At 39.6% G+C, this 24,533-nt stretch overlaps 1 protein-coding gene across 2 annotated transcripts in view; it reads left to right on the top strand.

Annotated features, from left to right (window-relative positions):
* Positions 1-412: 412 nt before the first annotated feature.
* The window catches only part of LOC142345879 (uncharacterized), a 105,811-nt gene continuing 81,690 nt past the window's right edge, over positions 413-24,533 (top strand). The window contains exon 1 of one of the 2 annotated variants that reach the window (XM_075398313.1): positions 413-1,074. Coding sequence is in view for 1 of the 2 variants with exons in the window: in XM_075398312.1 (XP_075254427.1) it covers positions 21,977-21,982 (6 nt within the window). In the remaining variant the exon portion in view is untranslated. Of the gene's footprint in view, positions 1,075-21,477; positions 21,983-24,533 lie in introns of those variants that run through there. The other variant, XM_075398312.1, reaches the window with a different exon arrangement.

Here is a 24,533-nt window from a genome sequence, read left to right as displayed (position 1 = left end):
TCTGTACGTATACTCTCTGCGATGTCAATGACATTTGCGCAGTCCCTCTTCTCGTAGAAGTCCAAAGGCTCCTATTGTATAGATTGTGTAAATGTACTCTACTCTGTGCTATGTGTGGTATTTCAATACGGCCAATTATCATAACCTCAAGGATCCATTAGTATTGAATTTTAAACAACATTACATAATATTCCACCAAGCATGACTCATTTGAGCCAATGTTATGCAAGTATTATGCAATAGTTAGAAGCACAGCTGTTCAACTTACATAACCAAGGCCGTAGTTACAAAACAATTGTATAATACTTGCACGGAGTTACGTAAGATTTGTACAATACTTGCACGGAGTTACATAATGAATCATGACCACGTTGCTATTGGCAATGCGTAGCGTGTACTGTGCTTATGTAATCTACTGGTCGCACGCAGCAAGTATTACATAACTAGCACAGTACATTACGTAACTTTTGCTCGTTTGTACATTGAGGCCTTGAGCCAAAGGCCGTTTCCTTGTTGAATTTCCCGCTGTTGTGCAAATTCGTTCCCGCTTTAACACATGCACGTTCGTATAGGATAGGAGAGTAAAAGGTTATGACTTGTTGTTATAACTAATAAACCCTGTTAGCTGCCAGCCCTGCTTCTGCAAAATGTCGGTCTGAACAAAGTTAGCCCTGGCCGGTTGTTTCACACGTTGTTAAGGTTGTCAACCTCTCATTCGTACGCTGAGCAAAATATTTACTAAATTACCATTGCCACCCAACTTGAAGTTTGCCCAAATTCCCCTTCCCTATCCCGATTATAAATCCAAATCAGATTAATTTTATTTCCTACCTATACCCCAAGTTGTGAAAAATTTGGACATTATCTACCCTGAATAACAACTCCATTCTCTTCTCTCTCCCTCTCTTTCTCTCCCTCCCTGACTGTCCTTGAGTTCTAACTGAACTGAGTCACTTCTAAAGTGACCTCCTCCATTCATAGGATATCACTGCCCTTATAAACAGTTTGACCTCAATCGTGTCAATTTGGCTGGATGGGATCCAGACGAGCAAGCTCGTGGCTTGTTGATTTGAGGTTAGTGTAAATAACTTTCGATGTTATCGGAAGCTTGTTCTTTTTCCGCTATTATACCCTATTGTTTTTGTTGATTGATGTGATTTGAATATTTAAATCCCTCAGAAATTATTCACACGAAATGTTCTTTATTCCATACAGAGAACCCCACCCCCCAGTCGAGATGAGTCCTGACAAGCTCTACAAATTACAGAAGGAAATCTAGGGTTTTATACCTGTTAATACAGGAACTTTAATTAAACCAATTGACCAGGCTGAGGTGCCAGACCCAAAGTGGATATGTCCAGACAGGCCCAGACGGAAAGTGCCTATGTCCAGACCGTCCCAGAGGGAAAGTGGATATGTCCAGACTATCGTGCGTTCAAAACTTTTCGTGCGTTCTTCGTGAGTTCGAAGGCAAATATGTCCAGACCATCCCAGACCGAAACGGTATATGTCCAGACCATCGTGCGCTCCATATCAAATTCGTGCGTTCAACGCCAAAATTTTAGTGCGTTCAAGTCCAGACTTTCGTGCGTTCACCAGACCGAAAAAAATTACATCCTGTGGTGCAGTGCTATTCCTTTAAGATGAAGACAGAGGGTTCCAAATTCCACAAATCCAGATATTTAAGGTTTATCAAAAAATTTGTTTTTGAATCACTTTTTCTATACGATTGAGCGAAAAATCGACCCCCCAACCTAGGTTTTTGAAATCTTGTGGTAATCTACTTTTAAAGGTGAATAAAACACTCTTTCGATAACGTTTATTCTATAGCGTGTTTATATAAGCAAACCATGATAGAAACAACTGTCTTTCAACGAATCAAGGCAAAAAAGCACATCTCAATGGCCCGGCAAATCTAGCTATATTTGCTAGCAGGTATTTTGTCTGAGCCGATTTTCGACTCAGATTGGTCACCGATACGTTTTCGAAACATAAAAATATTAAGCCTAAAAAGAGCGCAATCGATTCAGTATATTAGTAGGCTCAACGAAAATTATGTTTAACGAACTTTTTCCGAGCTTTCTATGCCAAATAGAACGTATTTTGTGTGCATTTAATCTTTTTATAAGGCTTACATGGCTAAGAGATTACGTAATAGTTTTCTCGCTGCTTTATTTAAATAGCGCGTTGTTCATTTAGTTTACTCGGTAACATCCTCCGGCCCGGAAGAAAATGTTGGGAGGATTGGCACAAGCTTAACGAGTGGGCGGACGAGCGATCCGGATGACGTGCGTAAGGCGGCGGAGCGGGCGACGCTGTCGGAGCCGTACCGAAGTTCCTCAATCCGAGCGGTTGGATAGTAACCCCTAGGGTTGCTTTCTTCAACGATCCAAACTAAATCACCGACCTTGAGGTGCTGCTCGGCAGGCGTCTGCCACTTAGATCTACGGTTCAACGCAGGTACATACTCCTTGAGCCAACGTGCCCAAATTGCATTGGCGTATGACTGTGCACGGGCGTATCGCTTACGATGATCGAACTCGTCGACGCCAACGATAGACGGAATTCTGGTTGCTTGGTTACCGGGTAGAAAATGATTAGGTGTTATAGCGCCTAGGTCGGACGGGTCGGCGCTTACGGGCGTTAAAGGACGTGAGTTTAGTGCGTATTCGACCAGACAAAAAGTAGTGTTCAACACCTCATCTGTGAGGCGACGCGTACCGAGGATAGTGTACAGTACTCTTTTAAAACTCCGAACTAACCTCTCCCAGATGCCACCTTGGTGTGGCGCACTGGGTGGATTGAACCTCCACTTAATGCCCTTATGTGCAAGTTCGGTGGCAATGTTAAGCGTGTTCCATTTTTCCACACATTCACGGAGCTCTTTCTCCGCTCCAATGAAGTTCGTACCATTATCCGACCAAATCGTAGCAGGAGTACCCCGACGGGAGACGAACCGCTCCACTCCCATTACACAAGAACTAGTGTCCATGGACGGGACAACTTCAACATGGACAGCACGAGTAGTGAGACAAGTGAAGAGAAATCCCCACCTCTTCTCGCTAGTCCGACGAACTGTGACGTAGAATGGGCCGAAGTAATCAACCCCGGTGTTGGTAAAGGGAGGAGACTGGTATGCGAGTCTCTCCTTTGGGAGGTCTGCCATGATAGGTTGAATGGTTGCTGCACGGAACTTTCTACACAAAACGCAGTTTGATTTGATGGAACGCAGTGTGGAGCGTAGTTTTAGGATGGCATAACGTTCTTGTACCATTGACCTTAAGTAATCGATGCCCTGATGATGGTTCTTCAAATGAGTATGCCGCAGAAACAGTTTAACAAAAATATGACGCGCATCCAGCACGATAGGATGCTTAGTGTCAAAGTCAATTTCCACTAGCCGTCGGAGTCGACCAGAGGAACGGATGAGACCATGAGGTCCAATAAACGGAGCAAACTGAGCAATGCGGCTGCTCTTCTTAACGGATTTGTTGTCAAGAAGATCCTTTCTTTCAGTATTAAAGGACTCTCCTTGAACCAAGTACTGGAGATGACGCTCGGCTTCGTCAAGCTCAACAGGGTCGGCTATGCTGCCGTCTACGGTACGGTAACTTTCATGAGATGGTAAAAGACGGAGCACATATGCGGTGACACGAAGTAATTTTTGATAAGAACTGAACTTATCAAACGGGATCAGATTAATGCTTTGTTCCTTTGGGGAATTGGTTAAAGATGCGGCTAAAGATGAGATGGAGTCATCATCTTGTTCCTTGGTTACAACGCCGAGCTTGATGTTATCAACGACGTCAGTATTTGGTACAAAAGGGAATTGTTTAGTTCTCAAGAAGTCAGGACCCCTCACCCAGCTACTTGATTGCAAAACTTCAGCGGACAAGCCACGCGTGCCAGCATCTGCCGGATTATCACAAGTGGCGACGTGGTTCCATTGGTCAACGCTGGTGTTCTCCAGGATTTCACTAACACGATTTGCAATGAAGATGGGGTGTTTGTTTGTTGAGTTTACCCACTGCAAGACGATGGTACTATCTGTCCACATAAAGACTTTATCCACAGTAACCGTTAATGCTCGACAGATTTCCCTTTTTAAACGGGCAACGAGGAGAGCGGCTTGTAATTCCAACTTAGGAACTGTCATTACCTTCATAGGTGCAACACGGGCCTTGCCCAAGACAAACGCCAGCTCTGTTTTAATCTCCCCGGAGGTGCAAGTTACTTGAGCCCTGAGAAAACCTACTGCACTGAATACGTCTTGCGAGCTATCACCAAACATGTGGAGTTCAAGATGTTGGAATGGTCCTGAAAAGTAACTTCTCGGTATAGTGATCTCAGCTAACCGCGGCAGTTCAACACACCAGGCAAGGAATCTGTCAACTGTGTCTTTAGGTAACTCGTCATCCCAACTTTGTCCATTGACACGCCAAATGTCTTTCAAGATTAACCGAGCACCAACAGTGAAAGGTTCGACAAGACCAATTGGGTCGTAGACCTTTGACACAAGACTTAAGACCAAGCGCTGTGTTAAACTTTTCGTGATGGTGCTGTTAGTACCCCTACTCACAACCAGAGTATCGTTGTTGTGATCCCACTTAAGCCCAAGCACGTGCATTGATTCCTCCTTTGATGAAACGATGACCTTCGGTTCAGTGGATTGAGCAGACCCATCAATTCGGTCAGCAAGATCTGGTACATTGCTTACAAACTTAGTAAGCTTGAACCCACCTAGATGGAGAAGATGTACCAATTCCTTCGACCTAATGAGGGCCCTCTCGGGGGATTCCACTGAGTCCAAGTAATCGTCCATGTAGAAGTTCTCGAGGACGGCTTTCGCAGCTTCTGGGTACTCCTTAGCATTATCGCGTGCCGTGCGCTGAAGTGCGTAGTTGGCGCAGGTGGGTGAATCTTTTGCCCCAAAGATGTGGCGCGTATACTGGTGTACCACAACATTTGATGTGGGGTCCTCCCGCCACAAAAAGCGCAATGATGGTTGATCACATGGCAACACTCCAACTTGGAGGAACATTCCCTCGATGTCGGCGGATACGGCAAATGGATGTTGTCTGAACCGTAGGAGTACATAGATTAGGTTTTGTAGTAGGTCGGGTCCGGTAAGTAATGACTTATTAAGAGATGCGCCATGGAATTTTGCTGCTCCGTTTAGTACCCTACGAACCTTACCCGGCTTGTTCGGGTTAACAACCGGATGGTGTGGTAGGTACCACTCTCGTTCCGAGCGACTTTCCACCTTATGAGCATCTTTGACCCTTACTACGTAGCCTTTGTCTAAGTCCTCTTTGATGGTATTCGAGTATTTTTCCCTTAATGTCTGATCTTTCGTTAGCCGCTTTTCCAAAGACTTTAATTGAACAAGTGCTGAGAAATAATTGTTGGGCAGTTCGATGTTATCTTCAGCCCATAGCATTCCGACATCGTACCTTTTTCCATTATGCACGGTGGTGTTTTCAAGAATTTCATGCGCACGTGCATCCGATGCGGATCGTGGGTCTACTTGCTTAAGTGCGCCGTACGACTCCATGTCGTACCAAGATTTTACCTGACTAGCGAGTTCAAAATCCTGCTCCAAATTAGCTTTGAAACAAGTCGAGACTAAACCTGAAGACGACGGTAGCGGGCCGCTTAGAACCCAACCTATGGGCAAGCGAACAGCGAAGGGCGAGGACTTCTCGTCGGCAGCGAAGTACTCTAACGGGCGGATGGCATGATACACATCCTGTCCAAGTATCATCTCGATGTTTCCATAGCAATATGTAACTGGGTCTAGAACTGCTAGGTGCGGGTATGTTTCCTGAAGTGCTTTAATGTTAATGACATCGGCGCCTACATTCAAATTTTCCTTTACGTAAGGGCTTACTTTAAATGGTTCAAATGATTGGTTGTCGCGTGGTGTTACAATTAGTTCAACTAACTTAGTGTCTACGACCTCCTCGGTATTTATACCCTTGACTGTTAATTTCAATGCTGTACCGTGCAAACCAAGTCTATTTGCAAGATCATTGGACACCCAAGAGTTACTGCAAGCGGTATCGCACAAAACTAAAGCCGTGGTATCTTTACCGGAAGAGCTCTTCAAATGTAATTCAGTCACCTGAAGGAGGCCTTTCACATTACTCACAGATGACAAAGTGGTGGTCTTACTCGATGATTGGACACTAGGAAGTTTACTTTGATTTGCGCCAGCATTAGAATTACTGTTGTTGCCGTTTGGAGGGGATTTTGATGGATAAACCCTCTCAGCTCCATGAAGAAGTGTGTTATGGGAGCTGTTGCAACCGTCCTTCCTGCATTTCCTGGGGTTTGGGCATTGCCTGAACATATGCTTTTCTCTCAAACATGAGAAACACAGTTTTGCTTCCGCCACTACCTTTGCTCGCTGAGTGGGAGACTTTTCTTTAAATACCCTACACTCCCAGATGCGGTGATTGCCTTTACACACGATGCAGCGAGGGGTTGCAGGCGTTGCCGATGTTGAGGCTGGTCTCTGAGTGCCCTTAGTTTGTGTATTAGCGGCGAAAGTTCTTGAGGCAACTTTGGTCTTTACTACTGAGTTGGTGTTATCCTCAGTTCTTGCCTTTGATGTAGTTTGTTTCATTAAATCATGTGCCTCGGCCTTATCCTTCAACCAATCGTTGAAGTCAAGGAGTGTTGGCTTAACCCAATGTTTCTTCACTGTGAAGAGTGACCAAGACTCTTTCAGATTGGGCGGCAATTTTTGCACAGCCGTATTGAGAAGTGAGGCGCTCTTAAGGTCTGCGTCATATGAAAGTGATTTAAAGACCCCAACAAGACTTGAAATTGTTGCAGAATAGTTTATGATGTTATCACTATTGTGCATCTTTAATGGAGGAAAAGAGCTGAGTTTGTCTAAATGTGCACTGACTACTGCCTGTGGTTGGCCAAATTTACGTTCGAGTGTCTTAAGTGCGTCCTTATACATTACACCACAGTATGCGAACTCAGCAATGGCGGTTTTAGCTTTTCCAGTTACAAGAGTTTTTAAGTATGTTAACTTGACATCATCAGTCAAGGACTGTGCGTCGATGGCGCTTTTAAATTGTCCGAACCATTCGTGCCACTGCAGTGGATCACCATTGTACTGTGACAACTTCCACTCGGGCAGTGGATCGTTCTTCTTACAAGTAATTGCCTCTGCCAACTGCTTTATCAAATCCGCAGAGTCCAAAGAAGGAGCCGAAGGTGTGGGATGCGGCGGGCCACCCCAACACAACGGGTTCGGAACGGTAGCTCCATACGTTGGCGGAATGATCGGAGTGACAAAGGTGGGGGCGATACCTGTGGAGGAACTAAATGGATTCGCTTGCATGAAGTCTGAAGTTACGTAATTTTGAGGCACTGCTGTTGCTTGTACATGAGAGGAGTGGTGAGATGTAGTTATATGAGGGTTGATTAACGGGGCCGGTTGTGCGGTGTATAAATTTGCAGATGTACGTACAAGTGGTACTGCATTAGGTGGAACTGCTGCCGGAAAACGCCAGACATTTGAATCCGGAGGAGCAGGAGGTGCGTGGGTTATAGGGACAAAGTTTTGGGGCTGAAAACTCTTTTGTGGAGGTGGTGGATGAATTAATTGAGGCACGAAATTGTTTGCGGAGGAAATGAATTGTGCAGGCGGAGAATGGGGCAGCAGATTGACATTATTTGTCACGGGGTTAGTGGCGTGTAGTGGGGGTGCTTGTGGTGGCGAAGGAGGAAAGCGGAATGCTGGTGGGATTGACGGGAATTGCGGTAGTACGGGGTTTAAAACGGGTGATGGGGGGGCTGGTACATTTATGTGTGCTTGTTGCGGATTAAGTGCTAGCGGAGCATTAACGAGTGTGTTTAAAGGTGGTGAACGCGGAGGGCTGACTAAATTCAACTGTCCCGGCATGCTCGACCTGCGAGGGAATTGATGGTCTAACTGTAAACCATCGAAGTGCATTGTTGCTTGAGACAGTTGTCGGGCTGTGTTTGGGGCGTTTAGTTGAGTTGGCATACCAAAGTTTACTGGTGATGGAGGCGTATATTGAGGCTGTTGCTGTTCTTGCATGATGTTATTTGCAACATGTGCATCGTTGGTTACATTGGTTCTAGTACTTGGTTCTTGCGGCTCATGGACAGGGAGGTTGATGTTAGCCTCAACTTGACCATGAGTATTGAGATTAGAGTGTGACTTTGGAAGTTGAGCTGAAGAAGGTCGTTGGACAATTGCTTGGTTGGATTGGGCGATGGAACCAGAAAAGTGCAAACTCGGTTCGTTTGCAACATCTGCCATGTTCCCGGCCGGTGACGAATTAACCCAATCTTGAACAAGTTTCTTGCTCTTAACTGAACTTCTTTCGGTAAAGAGCCCACTCATTTCGCTTGTATCAGACCCGTCTGTTGCAGATTTTGTCATCAACTCAATTTCCTCAAGGGCTGCAGCAGCTACTTCCTTGCGATGATCCTCCTCAAGCTGCTCAATTTCTAATTCCCGCAATTTCGTTTGTTTTTCAATTTCAAGACGTTGTCTAGCAATGCGAAGCTTTGCCTCATGTTGTTTCTCAAGTTCCTCCCTTTTTAGTCTTGATAATTCTAATTCTCGTTGACGCTGACTTGATCTTTTTGAGGAAGTCATATGCGAACCTGATCTTGAGTGGTGAGAGGTATACATCTCTGCTGTCTCTTTGTCTTGGACCGAATTGATATACCCTCGAGCAGCAGCAATGAACTCATCAGTTTTCTTTGTTACAGTCTCTAACCATTTTTCAAGGTTCTTACAAGCAGCATCTGGATTTTCAGTCTTTTGTGCCAGATCAAAGAGCTCTTCGTTTTTGTCAACTACTCTAATAAAAGCGTCTTTGCACTTCACAAGCAGACGTTCGATCTTAACTTTCCTGTCTTGCTTATCAACAGCATTGTTAATTTCACCATAGATGTTATTAAGTTCAGCCTCTAATTTTGCCCTCGCACTATAAAGTTTGTTGAATTTGTCCTGTAAAGTTGTCATGATCTTAAGAAAAACAGGAACCACAAGTTTAATTTGGTACTAATATAGAGTACACACACACATGCAACAGCACAACACAAATGGGTTATACCGAACCCTAGTGTGACGATTTGCCTAGCAAACCGCCAAAGAGCAAAGATGTTCGTCGAGTACAATAGTACCCGGCGAAAGAAAGAAAGAACGGTGCGCAGGAAGCGCGAAACGGGACAGGACGGGGGACGGGACGGACGGGAAGAGACGCCGAACGAGTAACGCACGACGCAACGGGAAACCGGACGGACAAACGGGAGCGTCGGGCGAATGGCGCGCGACGAAACGGGAAAACGGCACGGGCGGGGCGGAAACGTCGGGCGGATGGCGCGCGACGAAACGGGAAAACGGCACGGGCGGGGCGGAAACGTCGGGCGGATGGCGCGCGACGAAACGGGAAAACGGCACGGGCGGGGCGGAAACGTCGGGCCGATGGCGCGCGACGAAACGGGAAAACGGCACGGGCGGGGCGGAAAGCACAAGCGAGGAGGCGGGAAGATCGATGCTAGCAGACCACAGCAATAAACTCAACCAAACAAGCTAGCCGTAACTCCAGAATAAACTTAAGTCACACCCTAGAAAGAAGGAGAGGAGCTACTGCCAGGTAAACTAGCACAAACATTATGGGGTTTTATCAACGGCTTCAAAACATGAAACAATTTACGGCAACGATGTAGTATAACCAAAAGTCGAAAGGGTCAGGAAATTTACTAGCCGTAACTCCAGAACAAACTTAAGTCACACCCTAGCAAACCACCATACCCAGACAACAAAAGTGCATAATACAAAAATTAATAAAGCTACAACAAATTGCTAGCAAACAGGTGTGGTGAAAGTCACGAAACAAACCAGCCGTAACTCTAGAATGAACTTAAGTCACACCCTACCAAGGAACGAGACTAAACAACAAACCGGCATACTAGCAGAAAGAAATTTTACTACAGCAAAACTCAACATACTACATCATACAACAAATAAACGGGGAATAGGAAGAAACAAGAAGACACGGAAACAAAGAGGACGGAAACGGAAAATGAAACCAGATAACCTGCGGAAAACGGACGGTAGTGAATAACTCAAAATGGGGAGAGCGAAACGTTTAGTAAAGCGCTATTGGAAGGAATCAACCACAAACTACCCGCGCAACAACGCAAGACTACGAGACATTTAGGTTATTAAAGGCTTGAGTAAGTTCCGCCTCCTCGTACGCATGGCGGTTGCGGAGCGTTTTTCGACGGCGTTTGGAAAGTTTTTTCGGTCGGGACCGTGTTATCAAGGACCGGAGGTTGTTCTTATGAGTTAAGACTATGGTGAGTGTTTTCAACTCAAGCGCAGGCTTCTGGTGTAACGCTCTGTACTCTTTCAGTAAACTAAGATCTTTCTGTTTACGTCTAGACACAATGTCTTTAACTAGATGGATGGTAACTAGAGTACTACGCTTGAGCTGATCGTAGATATCAGGAGTTCCCTCTCTGGGACAATACACTATGGCTTCTATGCGCTCCTGATACTTTTCAAGTACTGCAATAAGCTGTAAAGGTGTTAAAGGCTTATTGTTGTTGCTTCGATGACGTGAAAGCGAATTGTTCACTACATCATGCCATATAACTAGGCGCTTCTTATCATGAAAGAAATGACTCAACTGGAACTGCGCTGTTTTTCGGACTTTCAAAGCGTTAGGGTTGAAATTTAAACCCGGTAATGCGTAAATTCCTTTTTATAATGGTCTTGTAACGCTTGAGGCAAAGTTTTTATGGCGTGATGCAGTGAACTTGCAGCTAATATGAAAACCATATAATGTTTTTTACAACATAATTAATTTGAGCTTTGCTCAAACTCCGAGCCTTGATGTTAAATACACGATTTTCACGAGTTACCAAGAATAAGCGCTTATTTGCAAAAAAAAATCAGTTATCTGATTCTTTTTTTTTTTGAAGTTTGAAAAGCTTGACCAAACTTCTTTTTTTTTTGTTTACAACATTTTAATTTATATAACTACTAAATAAGTATGCTAGAATGATCGGATGGTTTTTGCCAAGTTTTCAAATTTGGTCAATTTTTTCAAACTTTTTTTTTTGCTTCGCGCAATTTGAGACGCTTATAGCCTTCTCAAACCAAATTTAGCGAGAATAACGCAATAATAAAATTGTTGCACTTTTTAACCGAAATCGATGTTTTTTAAACAAAAAATGTGTGTGTATGGGGTGGGTTATCGGTGATCAAAGAAAATATTATCGGTATTCAAAAAAAATCAGCCTTCTGGGGCAATGGGGGGCACTAGATTTGCCGGATAATCAATCAATTTAATGCTTCAAATTATCAAAAAAATCACGTTCAAGTTTTTTGGACGAGTCTTACAGTTTTTTTTCGTGTGTCGTTGTAGTGTCAATCCTTCTGACAGTTGAAAATGTGAAAATCTACCTCTGGTTGACCCTTTCCGACAGCGACATTCACCACTGGGCTGCCGTGCCCTCCTTAAAAAGACTACTTTGTACTGGTTACGTGAAATGACATCTTTGCTGTGGTCAATGTGGTTGATAGCTGCTTCCACCACTGGACGACCACTCTCAAGCTCCACTTTCAACCCTGGAGAAGAACAGCTGAATTCGTGAAAGTGTCGTTGAAAGAGCTCTCGTTGTGTTTTAAAATTGAACGAAACGTTGTATCATTTTCTTCTTGGCCTGTCCCAACTTGGATAGGACGTCTCCGCGAGCGACAAGTGGGTGTTTCGTTTCAAACTGTCTCCGTTTCAATGACGTTATCTCCATGTGCATATGTACCATTAATATTTACAGCAAATGACTGAGAACTGATTGATTAAATAAACCACAGCAGGGAAAGACTGAATAAAAGGGTTTCCTTACTGTCCAAATGTTCCGTTCCGTCTCTGTCCAAAGCAGGACGATGTTAACCGAATTAGGCTAAATAACACGTGTAACAGGGGTCGCGGAACCAAAATAAAGGTGAATAAAACACTCTTTCGATAACGTTTATTCTATAGCGTGTTTATATAAGCAAACCATGATAGAAACAACTGTCTTTCAACGAATCAAGGCAAAAAAGCACATCTCAATGGCCCGGCAAATCTAGCTATATTTGCTAGCAGGTATTTTGTCTGAGCCGATTTTCGACTCAGATTGGTCACCGATACGTTTTCGAAACATAAAAATATTAAGCCTAAAAAGAGCGCAATCGATTCAGTATATTAGTAGGCTCAACGAAAATTATGTTTAACGAACTTTTTCCGAGCTTTCTATGCCAAATAGAACGTATTTTGTGTGCATTTAATCTTTTTATAAGGCTTACATGGCTAAGAGATTACGTAATAGTTTTCTCGCTGCTTTATTTAAATAGCGCGTTGTTCATTTAGTTTACTCGGTAACAACTTTCAAATTATACTTTGCATGGCCTAAAATATTAATGGTCCTGGTTTCAAAAGGGTGAAGAAGCATTGTTTCGTTACCACCAGTGAACATAACATGGAATGGTTCCAAGACCCAATAAGAGGCACTAAATAAAATGACACCTATGATTATGAGTGAACACCGTCCACTATGTTAGAAGCATTTTCAATTCTGAGGTCGTCACAAATACAACTGAATGCAAAATTGTTAATCAACCTACACATATATGCAGAAAAAACATCAGCTAACATATTACACACAGAGACTATGCAAATGGAAAAGAAAGCAGAAACCCATTTTGAGAATTATTTGCAGAGAAATCTCTCAAATTGAAATAATTCCTCGTCAAATGATTGACTTATTTTTATCTACATTGGTGACGCATAACAAAAAATACAGAGAGGTACACTGAGTCAACCAGTTGATTCGTTTGAATATAGACCAAACATGGAGGCTCGGTAATGTGCGTTCGCACATAAAGTTCCGACCCCGCTCATCCACATTTTTGGCATAAATGTCTACCAAATGAGGAACAGATGGAAAACCCCGAAAATTCAAGTATTTTTCAAAAAAATGAACAAAGATTGCCTCCAACGCAAATAACTCAGTGGAGTAAAAAAAGCTGCATTAGATTCATGAGATCAGTCATTATTAAGATAGCAAGTCAAGACGGACAACCAAATCAAACAACAATAACAACAAACATTAATTACATCCAAAACTATATGTCCATTTTTAAAAAACACTCACTAAAAAGCTCAAAATAGCGTCCGATAAAAATGAAATTCAACAAAATAACTTGTATTTCACTAGAAAAGATATGGGATCATTCAATAAAAAGGCTCGATAACAAATAGACAAAACAGAACAAAAAAAATGTCTTAAATTTTTAAAAAAACAATTAATTTCAAAGTAAGGAAAACCATTAGATGGCAATTGAAAACATCCCATATGTTTATGATCACACAAGCTTCTATAGAAGGGCGTTAAGACCTGTCAAAAATCAATTTTGTAAGCTTTGCAAAACGAACATTAAAGAGAGACAACAGAAAGAAATTAATTTAAAACTTGCGAGAAAACGCTGTGGAAGCCGTAAAGCCAAATTTGGCCCCTCAAAAAATGTTTAATTGAGCTTTTTTCGAACACCAAAAAAGTGGTATCGGTTTTTTCATTAAGACGAATAGTTAACAAGTAAAAAGAGGAAATAAGGGCAAAATTAATTAGTACTAGTTTTTTTTGAAAACAATTTTTTTCAAAGTCATGAAAGCCGTTAGCTACAAAATAAATTGAATAATTAGGTTCGCCTATTGGGCCATAGGAAGCACATGAGACCTGTCATAAGTCAGAATATGTCTTACGTCTACAAAAAGAGCGTTAAAATTAGACAAAAATCAAAAATTAGTTTACTTTTTGTGCGAAAAACCACTGCCGATTCCAGTAAATTCATAACAAATTCTTTAAAAAAACATAAGATTTTGTACACTTGCACCTTCCCTCAAAAGCAATAATATCATAATTGACTTGTAGTTAACGAGACTAGATAACAAATAGACAGAAAACAACAAAAACGAGAAGTTAAAGAACGTCTTTTTTTTAAACAATTGTTTTCAAAGTCATGAAGGCCATAATCTATCCACTGTGAACACAACAAAGGCTCATTTATTGTTTTATGCAATGCAAATGAGATCTGTCATTATCCAGGTAGTTTCATACGACTAAAAGGACAAAGTATAAACGACAATTAAAATCAATTGTAAAAAGTTAAATTAAATTCTTCGAGAAATGATTGTCGAAGCCGTTAAAACCATACAAGCCTTGTTCAGAACGCCAATAATGCAGTATGTGAACTTTCAATAATGTGATGATGTGAAAAAACGAGAAAAAAACGTTAAAAATTGGCCAATCACTAAAAACCAAAAAAAAATATGATTTCGAGTAGTATGATAGCCAGAAAACAATAACTTAACGCGTAAAACCTCAAAAAAAATTACAGTTTATTTCAGTAGAAAAATAGGGTGAATAAACATTCTTTCTTTGCTGATACTAAGCTATAAGCTGACCAAATTAAGAGAAAAATTTGGCAAAGCAATTGTTCAATTGGCAAACAATTTTAAAGGGTCAAAACGACCAAAATAATTCCAGTAAAAAAATCGAGACAATAATTTGGAACTGATTAGAAAGAAATTTGGACCTCTCAACAGTGAGCTTTGATGTGAATTCTTCTGTTCTTCAATTAGCATAAAAAGCCCTTAATTTTTTTTTAAGGAAAGACCGACTGATTACAATCCGAATTATTTAACGATTTTAATAGTCCAAGATTGCACCAAAAACCAACCCCGCTACTGCTGTTTGTCCATTTAGATCACTCAATTGTTTCGAATGCTTTCGATCTAGATAATTTGTTAAATAAAAGATCAAAAAATAAATGCGTTTTTGATTTTAATAGAGTAAAGTTAGCAATAAATGGCAAACGTTTGATTCTATACTACCCTCAATGAAAGTGGAAATAAAATTTGCTGCCTTTGTAGTTTACAGGGATTGTGTTTGTTGTTCTTGGGTGTTCACTTCGGGCAATTTTAATCAAAGTTAACTAAAGAAGCTTATTTCGGGCAATTTTTGATGAAAAAGGCTAATTTTGAAATATTTAGCCAAATTTTAGCCAGAAAAATTAAATTAAAATTGTCAACAATGCTTTTTCTGTCTCTAAAAAAGTTAACAGTAGTATAGCTAACAATTTTTTCAAGTTTTTGGCAAAATTGACAAAATTTATTGCCAAATTCCAGAAAATGTGCATAAAAACATCGGATATCCGTCAATTATTAACAAAAGTTCAACCATCTATAACTCCCTGTAAAATACGAAATTTAAGAAACTGTTTTCAATTCTATATTCTACGCTGGAGGGGTTTTTTAGTGATACCACTCATAACTCTGTACGATGATTATATCGATTGGTCAAAATTATCTGAACAAAAAAATATTAACCCAGAATGGCTGACATTGATTTTGTATGGTATAAAGATTTTCTCATGAAGAGATGATACAGACTTTTTTAACAAAGAAACTAATTTTTTTTAAGTAATTTAAATGCCCACATGAACTAATAGTGTCAGGAAAGTATAGATTTTTTAAAAAAAAATTCTGCAGAGAAACTGCATTTAATTATAACCTAGTTAGGGATTTCAGCGCCGTTTTTGCCTATTTTTTTGTGAAAAGTGAGCTAAGTGAGCGTTAAAATTATTTAAAAAATCCTCTGAATGTTCTGAACTGGGATCAAATTTTGGGAATGCACTGAAACTTTAAAATTTCAGCGCAACTTCAACACATTTCTTTTATACTTTCAGAGAATTTTCAGCCCATTTCCTACTTAAATTTCATTACCTTTTCAGTGCCTTTCTTACAAAGTTTCAATGCACCGGTATAAACAATTCAGGGCTTTTAAACCCATTTCTTACGCAATATCAGCGGATTTCTCACAAAACGGTTAATTAATATAAAATCATATTAAAAAAGGAGAAAGCCAGAAATCATAGGCACAGTGGATTGGGTGATGGCCGACAAGCAGTAGAAACAGTCGACGAGGAGCTGCATCTTTTGAAAATTCAACGGTTTTCAGTGCGTTTCTGACAAAAGTTCAGCGCTTTAATAAATAAGTTTTTTGCGCTGAAATATTTGAAAATTCAGCGCATTTCAGCAATTTGTTAGAAAAAATGCAGAACATATCTCGACCCGTTAATCTAGGAAAACTTATCAACTGCTTTTTTGTTGTCATGTTATCAATGTTTTGGCCATGTCATAGGAGAGTTGTTGTGATAAATGTAATAACTGTCAAAATCCCCCAACTTTTGAGGTAATTATTCGAAAAAAATGGCAAAACTTGAAACTTTTAATGAAAATCTAGTCGTCCAGTGGTTTTAAAACTTCCTTGAACCAGTGTATGTGTGATTTAACAGAGACACTAATTAAGTGAAATTTATCAAAAAATAGTCACTTTAGAATGCCTTTTCAGGCTAGGTTGTCTAGAAATCTGAAAAAGATTAAGATTGCTTTCAAATCTTTTGGCAGCACGTTCTGGGCTCAAATGTTGATTTTATGTTTGTCTTATACGGACAAACTCTTCAAAACCGACCAGTTGTTTGTCATTTATGACTGAATTAACGTTTGTGAAAAAATTTGGAATCCACAATTTTTTTGAGTTTTTTGTATTTGGATAGAAATTATTAGTTAGCTAATACTATTTACTATACTTAATAGTAGAAACTAATATTTAAAACAACTTGTAGAAAAAATTATAAATTTGTTCAAAAACAAAATTTGAAAAGATTGGCATTGGAAAGTTTTGGGTCCCAATCTTGCTGGACAATATCCTAGTAACAAATCCTAGCGAAATAAATAATTACCTTGGTTAGATCAAATGTTCAAATTCGAAGTCAGTGGAATAGAAGGAATTTTATGAGTAGGAGAAAATAATGTCTAGCAATTTATTGATAGGTCAATAGGATAATGAGAGCGCCTTAACAAAAAAGGAATCAAATTTGAGTTTAGTTTGATCGCTGTTTTAGCGCATCCTCATTCTTTTTTAAGCAAGTTCAAAGGAACAGCTTCTCCGAAACTTTCCGACTGCATCTTATTTCTGCCTTTTATTCCAAGATTGTATCTTTGCATCATCTTCTTCAGAGGCCATAGGTGAAGCCAGGTCTTTGTTTTCCCTACTGCAATCAGCTTATTGATCAGTAGATTGCTGATAAGTAGATTCTGTCTTCAAATAACTAGCTTCCAATCACTTAATTTGGTTGTCACTCAGAGTCACTGTTTCTTCCCAATTCTCCGTACAAATGAGGTTTTATTCCATCGTGGATTTAAAAAGTAGCTGGAAACTTTGAAAAAATGCTGGGCGCTTTGAAGAGTACTGGTTCACGCAAATCAATGTCAGTGACCGGAACAATTTCTGTCGTAGCAGTAATTTTGCGCGTATCTGTTTTTGCATCTTTGATTTTTTGCGATGAAAACTGCTGTAGAAAAGCAGCATTTGACCCAGATTGGGATGCCAGGCCTGATGCGCCCTTTTTTGCTTGCTTTGTGCCTTCAGAAATTCAGTTTTATTATGAATGGTAAACTTACAATATTGTTGATTCACTGTTCCCCTGTGTTTAACATTACTGTTTTAGGTTGCCTTCCACAGTCTTGTCAGAGCTGACTGACTCTAAACGTTATGGTATCTCAAATTTTGCGAAAACTTGACTTAAGAACCCCTCTACTATTTTTGATTCTTTTTCTGGCCGGTAAGGCTTCCCTTCAACCTGATGCCGCGTCTACGATCACTTAGATATTATACTCTCTTACCAAACAATGCTTCTTGCCAAGTTAAAACTTTTTTGTTCGACTAGGCAAATTTACTATCTGTAGAATTAGTGACATTTCTACCAACATCGTTTGTGATTCAGCGCCACACAGCTATCATTCAGACTGATTCTACTGTGGCCTTCTTTCCTAGGCGGGTCCAATGAGCTTTTAGTACCAACTTGGGTCTTAGCTGGGAGGATTGAAAGGCGAATAAAGACGAAAAACATTTGTTTTGTTTGAATCTTTATGTCTGCTTCAGTGTATTGTTTCCATTTGTAATCTTTGTATCCTGATGATAACATTATTCTATATGACTGACTGGCCAGACTTGATGGGTTTATCCTGGTTTTGATTTTTGATGGTTTGATATTTATCGCTTTCACTATATTGTGTTATTTGATTGTTGAAAGAATTTTAAGTCCATTCAATTGAAACGGTGAATAAGGTAGGCCAGGAGTCAGACGTATGTAAAACGAAATGTGTGATTAAAAGGTAAAGCAAATTAAACAAACAACCGAAATACTCCGGAATCAACTCCAGTTTGCCATTCACTAAAACACTCAGCAAGCGAATGAACAAAAATGAACATATTAGTTTAATAGCCGTTTTGAAACAATAACTGAAAAAAAACTCGGAAAATACTTTACCAAAACCTGGAAAAGTTGAAACAAAATGACAACCACTCGAGACGTCAACATTTAGAGAATGTCGCAGAAAGGGAAAAGGAAAGTAGAGAAAAATCAAACAAAAAATGAAGCGAAAATCTTCAAGAAAGTTAAAGTATTACCTGCCGACAATTCTTTATTCAAAATATTCTTGCTCGATCAGTGAACTACCCAATGCCAGTAGGAAAAACAGGTAAACAGCGACCGAAATTAGCAAACATGGAGAAACCCGGAAAATTACATATTCATATATTTTATTTAAGTAGAAACCATAAATGAAATTGAAATTTCAACTCTGAGTGGCAACACCTAAGTAAGAGTGCTAGATCAAACATTGAACACTAAAAGCTATTGTCAAAAGCTAATTTCATAGAAAATAGACACAATAAAAAAGAAGGTTAACTTTATTTTTATAACCCCTGTTTTGCCTATCAATCACAACTGAAAAAGAGGTCCCCCAAAAAAACTCCTCCGATGCGACAAAAGGCGTCGACTATTTCAACTAGGCAAAGAAGCTCAAAGTTGTCTATTAAAGTCGATCGTTTTTTTCGGATGCTCAAAAAGGCTACCAACCACACTAACTCTAATTTAAATAGTTGAAAGAAACTTTTTTATCCGATAAAATTGAATTAGAACTACGAAAACAGCTTCGAAAATGCCGCACGTGATCACGAAAATTAGTTCAGTTAGCTAAAACTATATACACTTACTTTCTTGGCTCTTTTTCAGAAGAATGAATGAGCAAAAAATACTCCGAATGAATTCTCCCTCTGCCTTTTGTTTGCTCAACAGATTGATCTAAACGCGTCTTTTCACGTGGGGCATTTGTCCTATTCTAAAACAAGTTCTCTAATTATAGAAGTCATCGATTGTAAAAAATATAGATCACCATTACTCTTTTTCGGATCGTTAAAGGGAGAGCGCCTAAATGATAGACGTTTCGAGACTGGCAGCGGCTTTTCAAATACTTTCTGGTTCCTGAAGCATCGAAAAGAGAACATAACCGCCTAACGTCAGGCGAAGTTCTCTCAAACAAACGGCGAGGGGTTAATTAGGTAGTATCGAGCTGGGGCTTAGAGATGCTTGCATGGGGGTGAGCGGAGTGGGGGGTCAATCATATGGGGTAGGCTCGAGAGGGCTGGACCAGAGGGGTCCAAATCGCCAGTTTGAGAAGGGTGGACGAGTTGGGCGGGAGTGTTGAGTGTAGGGTTTGACTGAGATCAAACATGTAAGATTAAGAACCGCCCTTCCAATCATGAATTTGTCTCCGGAAAACAGTTTTGGTGAATCGCATTTTCAGTCACTGGTAAGACTTAAGACTCTAAGAGCCCGTAATGCCCTCCAAGCCTTTACTGTTTATCCCGTTTTTGAGGACGAAAAGTCAAATGGGTCAGACGAAAAATCGGTCGAGCGAAAAATTGCATTAAAGAGACCACATGACTTATATAATTGCTACAAACTTTATTTGAGAGCAATTAACCAATCAGAACAAGGACATTAAAATGTTTTCAGTCCTTGAACTACATGTGTTCTATCTAGCTCCTAAATCAATTATCTAAAAATTTAGAGGTGGGATCATCTTGGCAAAAATATTGACTTTACAGCGTAAGACGAAGGAATTCACTAGGATCGTGACACAAGATAAGATTCGGAACAGTACTCACGATTCTGGACAATTTTGACTTTGAAATAGTCCGGACACCCATATAAAAGACACTGAATTTTCCAGAAGTTTTGTTGGGCAGTCATCTTGATTTGATCTTGTATTTTTTTAAAGCTTCTCATAAGCCTGAAAATCTCAAAGCTTTGAAACGGTTCTTCAAGCGTCTTAATATACGGGAGACATCACTTGATTGATTGGTATTTTTGTTGCTGAAAATACCACTCAATGACTGTATATGGTCACTAAACAGAATATTGTATCACGTTTAGAACTTAAATCATGCGGGTCAATTAGAGGCATTGAATGCGGGTAATTTGATCATGCTTTCCAATTATTGGGTTAAGCTTTTCAACTCCCGCTACCCGGCCACAAATTCACCCCTCTCTCCTCCATTTATCTTAACCAGTTGTCCTTTCAATTCTATCCATTCGCTCAAAACAGGGCCATAATTTCCAATTCGCAATCTCGAACCTCCATAATTTCCCAGGCCGCTTTCGTTCACTGCCTTTGCTTTGTTTTTCACTCAGCAGAGGTTAGCTAACTAGTAATAACCGCGCATGCATTCATAAACAGCAGGGCAGAAATGCGGCCTCGAATTTCAATCAAGTGACCGGGCACCAGTTATGGTATGGATATGGCAGTAGTGTATTATAGTGAAGTGGAGTGAAGTGAAACTATGGTAACGTGTCTTTACGATAGAGGGTTATGTGTCGTTGCTTCCTCTACTCATTGCACAAGTTTGTGCTACATGTGTTAACCTACCCCAAAAGTATCAATAGGCAGGCAGTAGTAGTAGTGGTACTGGTGGTGGTACTGGTGGCGGTGGTGGTGGTGGTAGGTAGTAATGTGCAGTGTGTATGTACACAATTGGATCTAGCCCGGGGAAGGGACTTTACCTTTTTCTGTTAAGGCCCTTCCCCACTAAACGTATATATGTGCTATTTACTATACTATACGCACACATTGAGTTCGGAAGGTATGCTAGCTTATATTCAGAATAGGCGCGGGTTGTTTCAGCCTTTACACGTGAAATAATTCAAGAACAACCGCTAGGCTAAATTTCCCTCTATCTATCTCTCTTCTCCTGCCCTCCCTGCTTACTTTATTTTAACCCTGCGTTTCTTTTTTCCTTGCATAATGCTGCCCAAGGTTTCCATATATTAAGCCCAATTTTTCCCTATAATTTTTGCCATTTTCGTATGGAATGTTAAAATAAAGGCCACTAAATTTAGCAATGGAGTAGCAGGTATTACTGGGACAGTATTGAAGAGAAAGGTGCTTGGACAGAGGAGTCTTTGCTTGGTTATTTGTTTGTTTGTTTGTTCCTGCAGCAGTGGTAGTAAAGAGCATGTTGTTTAGTTGTTTATTCTTCTCCACTGTTGTGTTGTGTTATATTTGCGCCTCTTAATGCTTCTTGGTGATGCTACTTCTTTCTGTTAATTTGTATAGTTCCAGTTCCTCTCTTCTCTTCTCTTCTCTTCTCTTCTCTTCTGCTGAGTTATGTGAGACTGTCTCCTGTGGAGGATATTATTCATTATTATTATTATTATGTTCAAGTGAGGAGGGTAACAGTGATTTTATTAAAGTGTATTGAGGAAATGAGCTGCTAATTGCCTCTTAACTGTCCTGTCCCACAATCTCTCACCTATTTCCCTAATCCCTTGACCTCTATCTCCATTCTATCACACTCCGCAATCAAACCAACAACACACATCTTATTCTTATTCTTCTTATCGTTATAAGTTTCAATCTTGATGATCGATCACCTCCCCTTTCCTTACTCACATGTCAATATTCCACCCGATTAATCTGCTCCAAGTCAGCACTGGCTCCACACACTGCTGACCCAAATGCTGGTAATTGCTGCAGTTAGATTAATTCCTTATAAATCATTACAAACATTACTCTGATGCACTGCATGCCAGCAATTTTCATTCCGTTTCCGCGATTGTTGACACAAACTAATACAAGGAATGTTCTTTAAAAAGTAGAACAATTTAAGAGAATGGAAAGACGAGATCTATGAAACATCTGCAGAAAAAGAACCGTAATTCTCTGCAAACGAATCGCTTTTATTTTTCGTACAATATTGCCCCACAAAAAAGCTTCTATTTTTGACGATATTAGTGGAACATGTTCCAAAAATATAGGCTCCCTCTGAATCCATTTGGCTTAGCAAACCAATTTTTTCAGTCGCCAAATCTTTTGTGAGCACAAATGAGCATGAGTATCAAGGATCAAAATTGTTGTAACGTAGGTCACTTAGGACAAAAATTGAGTTGAGGTTGTTCACATGACTCTAAGCGTCTCCATAAACATACATCAGACTGGTCGCTGCTTTTTCAATCATTTTTTTTTCCATTTTTTTCGACTTTTTGATTATAATGGGAGACAAACTTGATTTGTGACTTCAGTAGCGTGTGTTAGGGGGTCTATTGAGACGCAACTACTGTAAAAATGTGCCAGTACTGGATTCGAACCAACATCTCAGCAAGCCTAGTGTGCTACCCATTTACACCAACTGGTCTTAATCTCTCGAACTTGGGTATCTTTTATAACCCGTTCTCACGCTCTTTCTTGTTCCTCAAGTCTTCATTTCTCTAGCCAAGTATATGTTGAACAAGTAGAGTTTCTTGTCAAGCTATGCCAAGCTTATCTGATGCAGAATTGACATTAGATTGTTCTCTCTCAACTTTCTAACACTCCCCCTAATTTGGGCATCATCATTTTTCACAGTTTCTAACTATCTTGTCTTATTGGTTATTAATAGTTTTTAAAACTCTGCCCATTTTTGTTGTTCCCTAGGTGTCTTGTCATTTTAGAAGAGGGATACGTGATGTTTCTATTGTTGTGGCGCCTCCTAATCTTAAAAACAAGAGATCTAGTTGGTTGAATCTAATTTTTTTTGCTCAAAAAACTTTTAATATAGGAGCTTTTATCATCAAACGCAATGACTTAAAAGCAAAACAAAACTAATTAACTAAAATATACCTAACAAGATTTTTCTCTGACTTTTATGATGCAAGCCCGGTAATTCAGTATGCTTCAAAAAACATCAATTAAATTCACCGAATTTTTTTTAGTTCACAAAGAAGAGAAGAAAGAACAGTGGTTAAAGAAGTGATTACCTATATAAAACAGACGAAGCCAGACAATTGTTTCAAAAACCGCTGAGAAAATAATTTTTTTATTTGAAAAGAAGATCTTAAATCAAAAACTGAAAAAAATTGATAAATTTGACTTAAAATTTGAACGTTAAGAATGAAAGTTTTGAGTATATCAGTTTTTGCGATACAATTTTTTTGAATGTGAGGTCAGGAATTGAGAATTCGGAATTAAAAATTCCCAGTGCATTGGATTTATTATTAAATTGACTCTATTGGTGTCCATTGTTGTTTATATTTCTGTGTTGATCAGAAACCAAAATGAGAGAGTTAGCTAAGATTGCATAAAATTAATAAAACGAAAATCAAGCCTAGGGAAATTTATCCAATATGCCTGAGCAAGCTAAACGCTACAGATTATTTAGCAGATTTGGAAATAAACGAAGGAAACGTTTCTTCGAAATCTTATTTTGCATCAGGATAACTCTCCTCTCCTGTGCATAAATCAAAGATAATCAGCAATTTCTTCCAAATAATTAGTTTGGGTACAGCAATGGCCAACATATAGTCCGGATTTGAAATTAATTAACTGAAGGGCAATATTAAATCAGCGGTAAAAAAAGGCGGACATATTTTGAACCCTAAAATAAAAACTGTTGGTTGGATAATAGAAAAAAAATTAGGCAGACCCCGTAGGAAATTTTTATGAACTATAAAATTAAGTATTGTTTACTATATGTTACAAAAAATCAAGGCTCAATGAAATGTACTATGAAACTAATCGGAAATAAAAATGTTGTTTTAATGATTCTTTTGATATTACTCAGTGAATTACTTGACGTGCGTAGGTTTTTCGCTCCAAAGTGTATCTCGAGCTACAATAAGCTATCTTTAAATTATTTTAAGAGTGAGTTTTACTTTGTAGTTTTGATTTTGGCTTTTCCAATGAACCCAAGGCTAGCCGTTCTTATTAGTCGTACAAGGATCACATGTGTAAACATACAAATCACATCGTATTTCCTAGTTATATTGTAATGAAGAAATCATGTGACCCTTTTATGAACATTAAGAAATTATATATGCTCCTATTATGGTTACTAATAAATTATAAGTATTTCCAAGCTCTGCAAATATTTTTACCTTTTTGAACAAACGAATCACTAAACTGACTCCGCGGAAATATTATATGGCCCTGAAAAATCCGGCACTAATTATTGAAAACATAACACGATATGAGAAAAAAAGACAGAAAATGAAATCCTTATCAGTAGCATTCGGAAATATGCTTTTTTGCTACCAGTTT

The sequence above is a fragment of the Convolutriloba macropyga genome, chromosome 9 (genome assembly GCF_964194025.1).
Source record: "Convolutriloba macropyga chromosome 9, txConMacr16.3, whole genome shotgun sequence".
NCBI lineage: Eukaryota > Metazoa > Xenacoelomorpha > Acoela > Convolutidae > Convolutriloba > Convolutriloba macropyga.
This window is presented reverse-complemented; position numbering and strand designations above follow the sequence as displayed.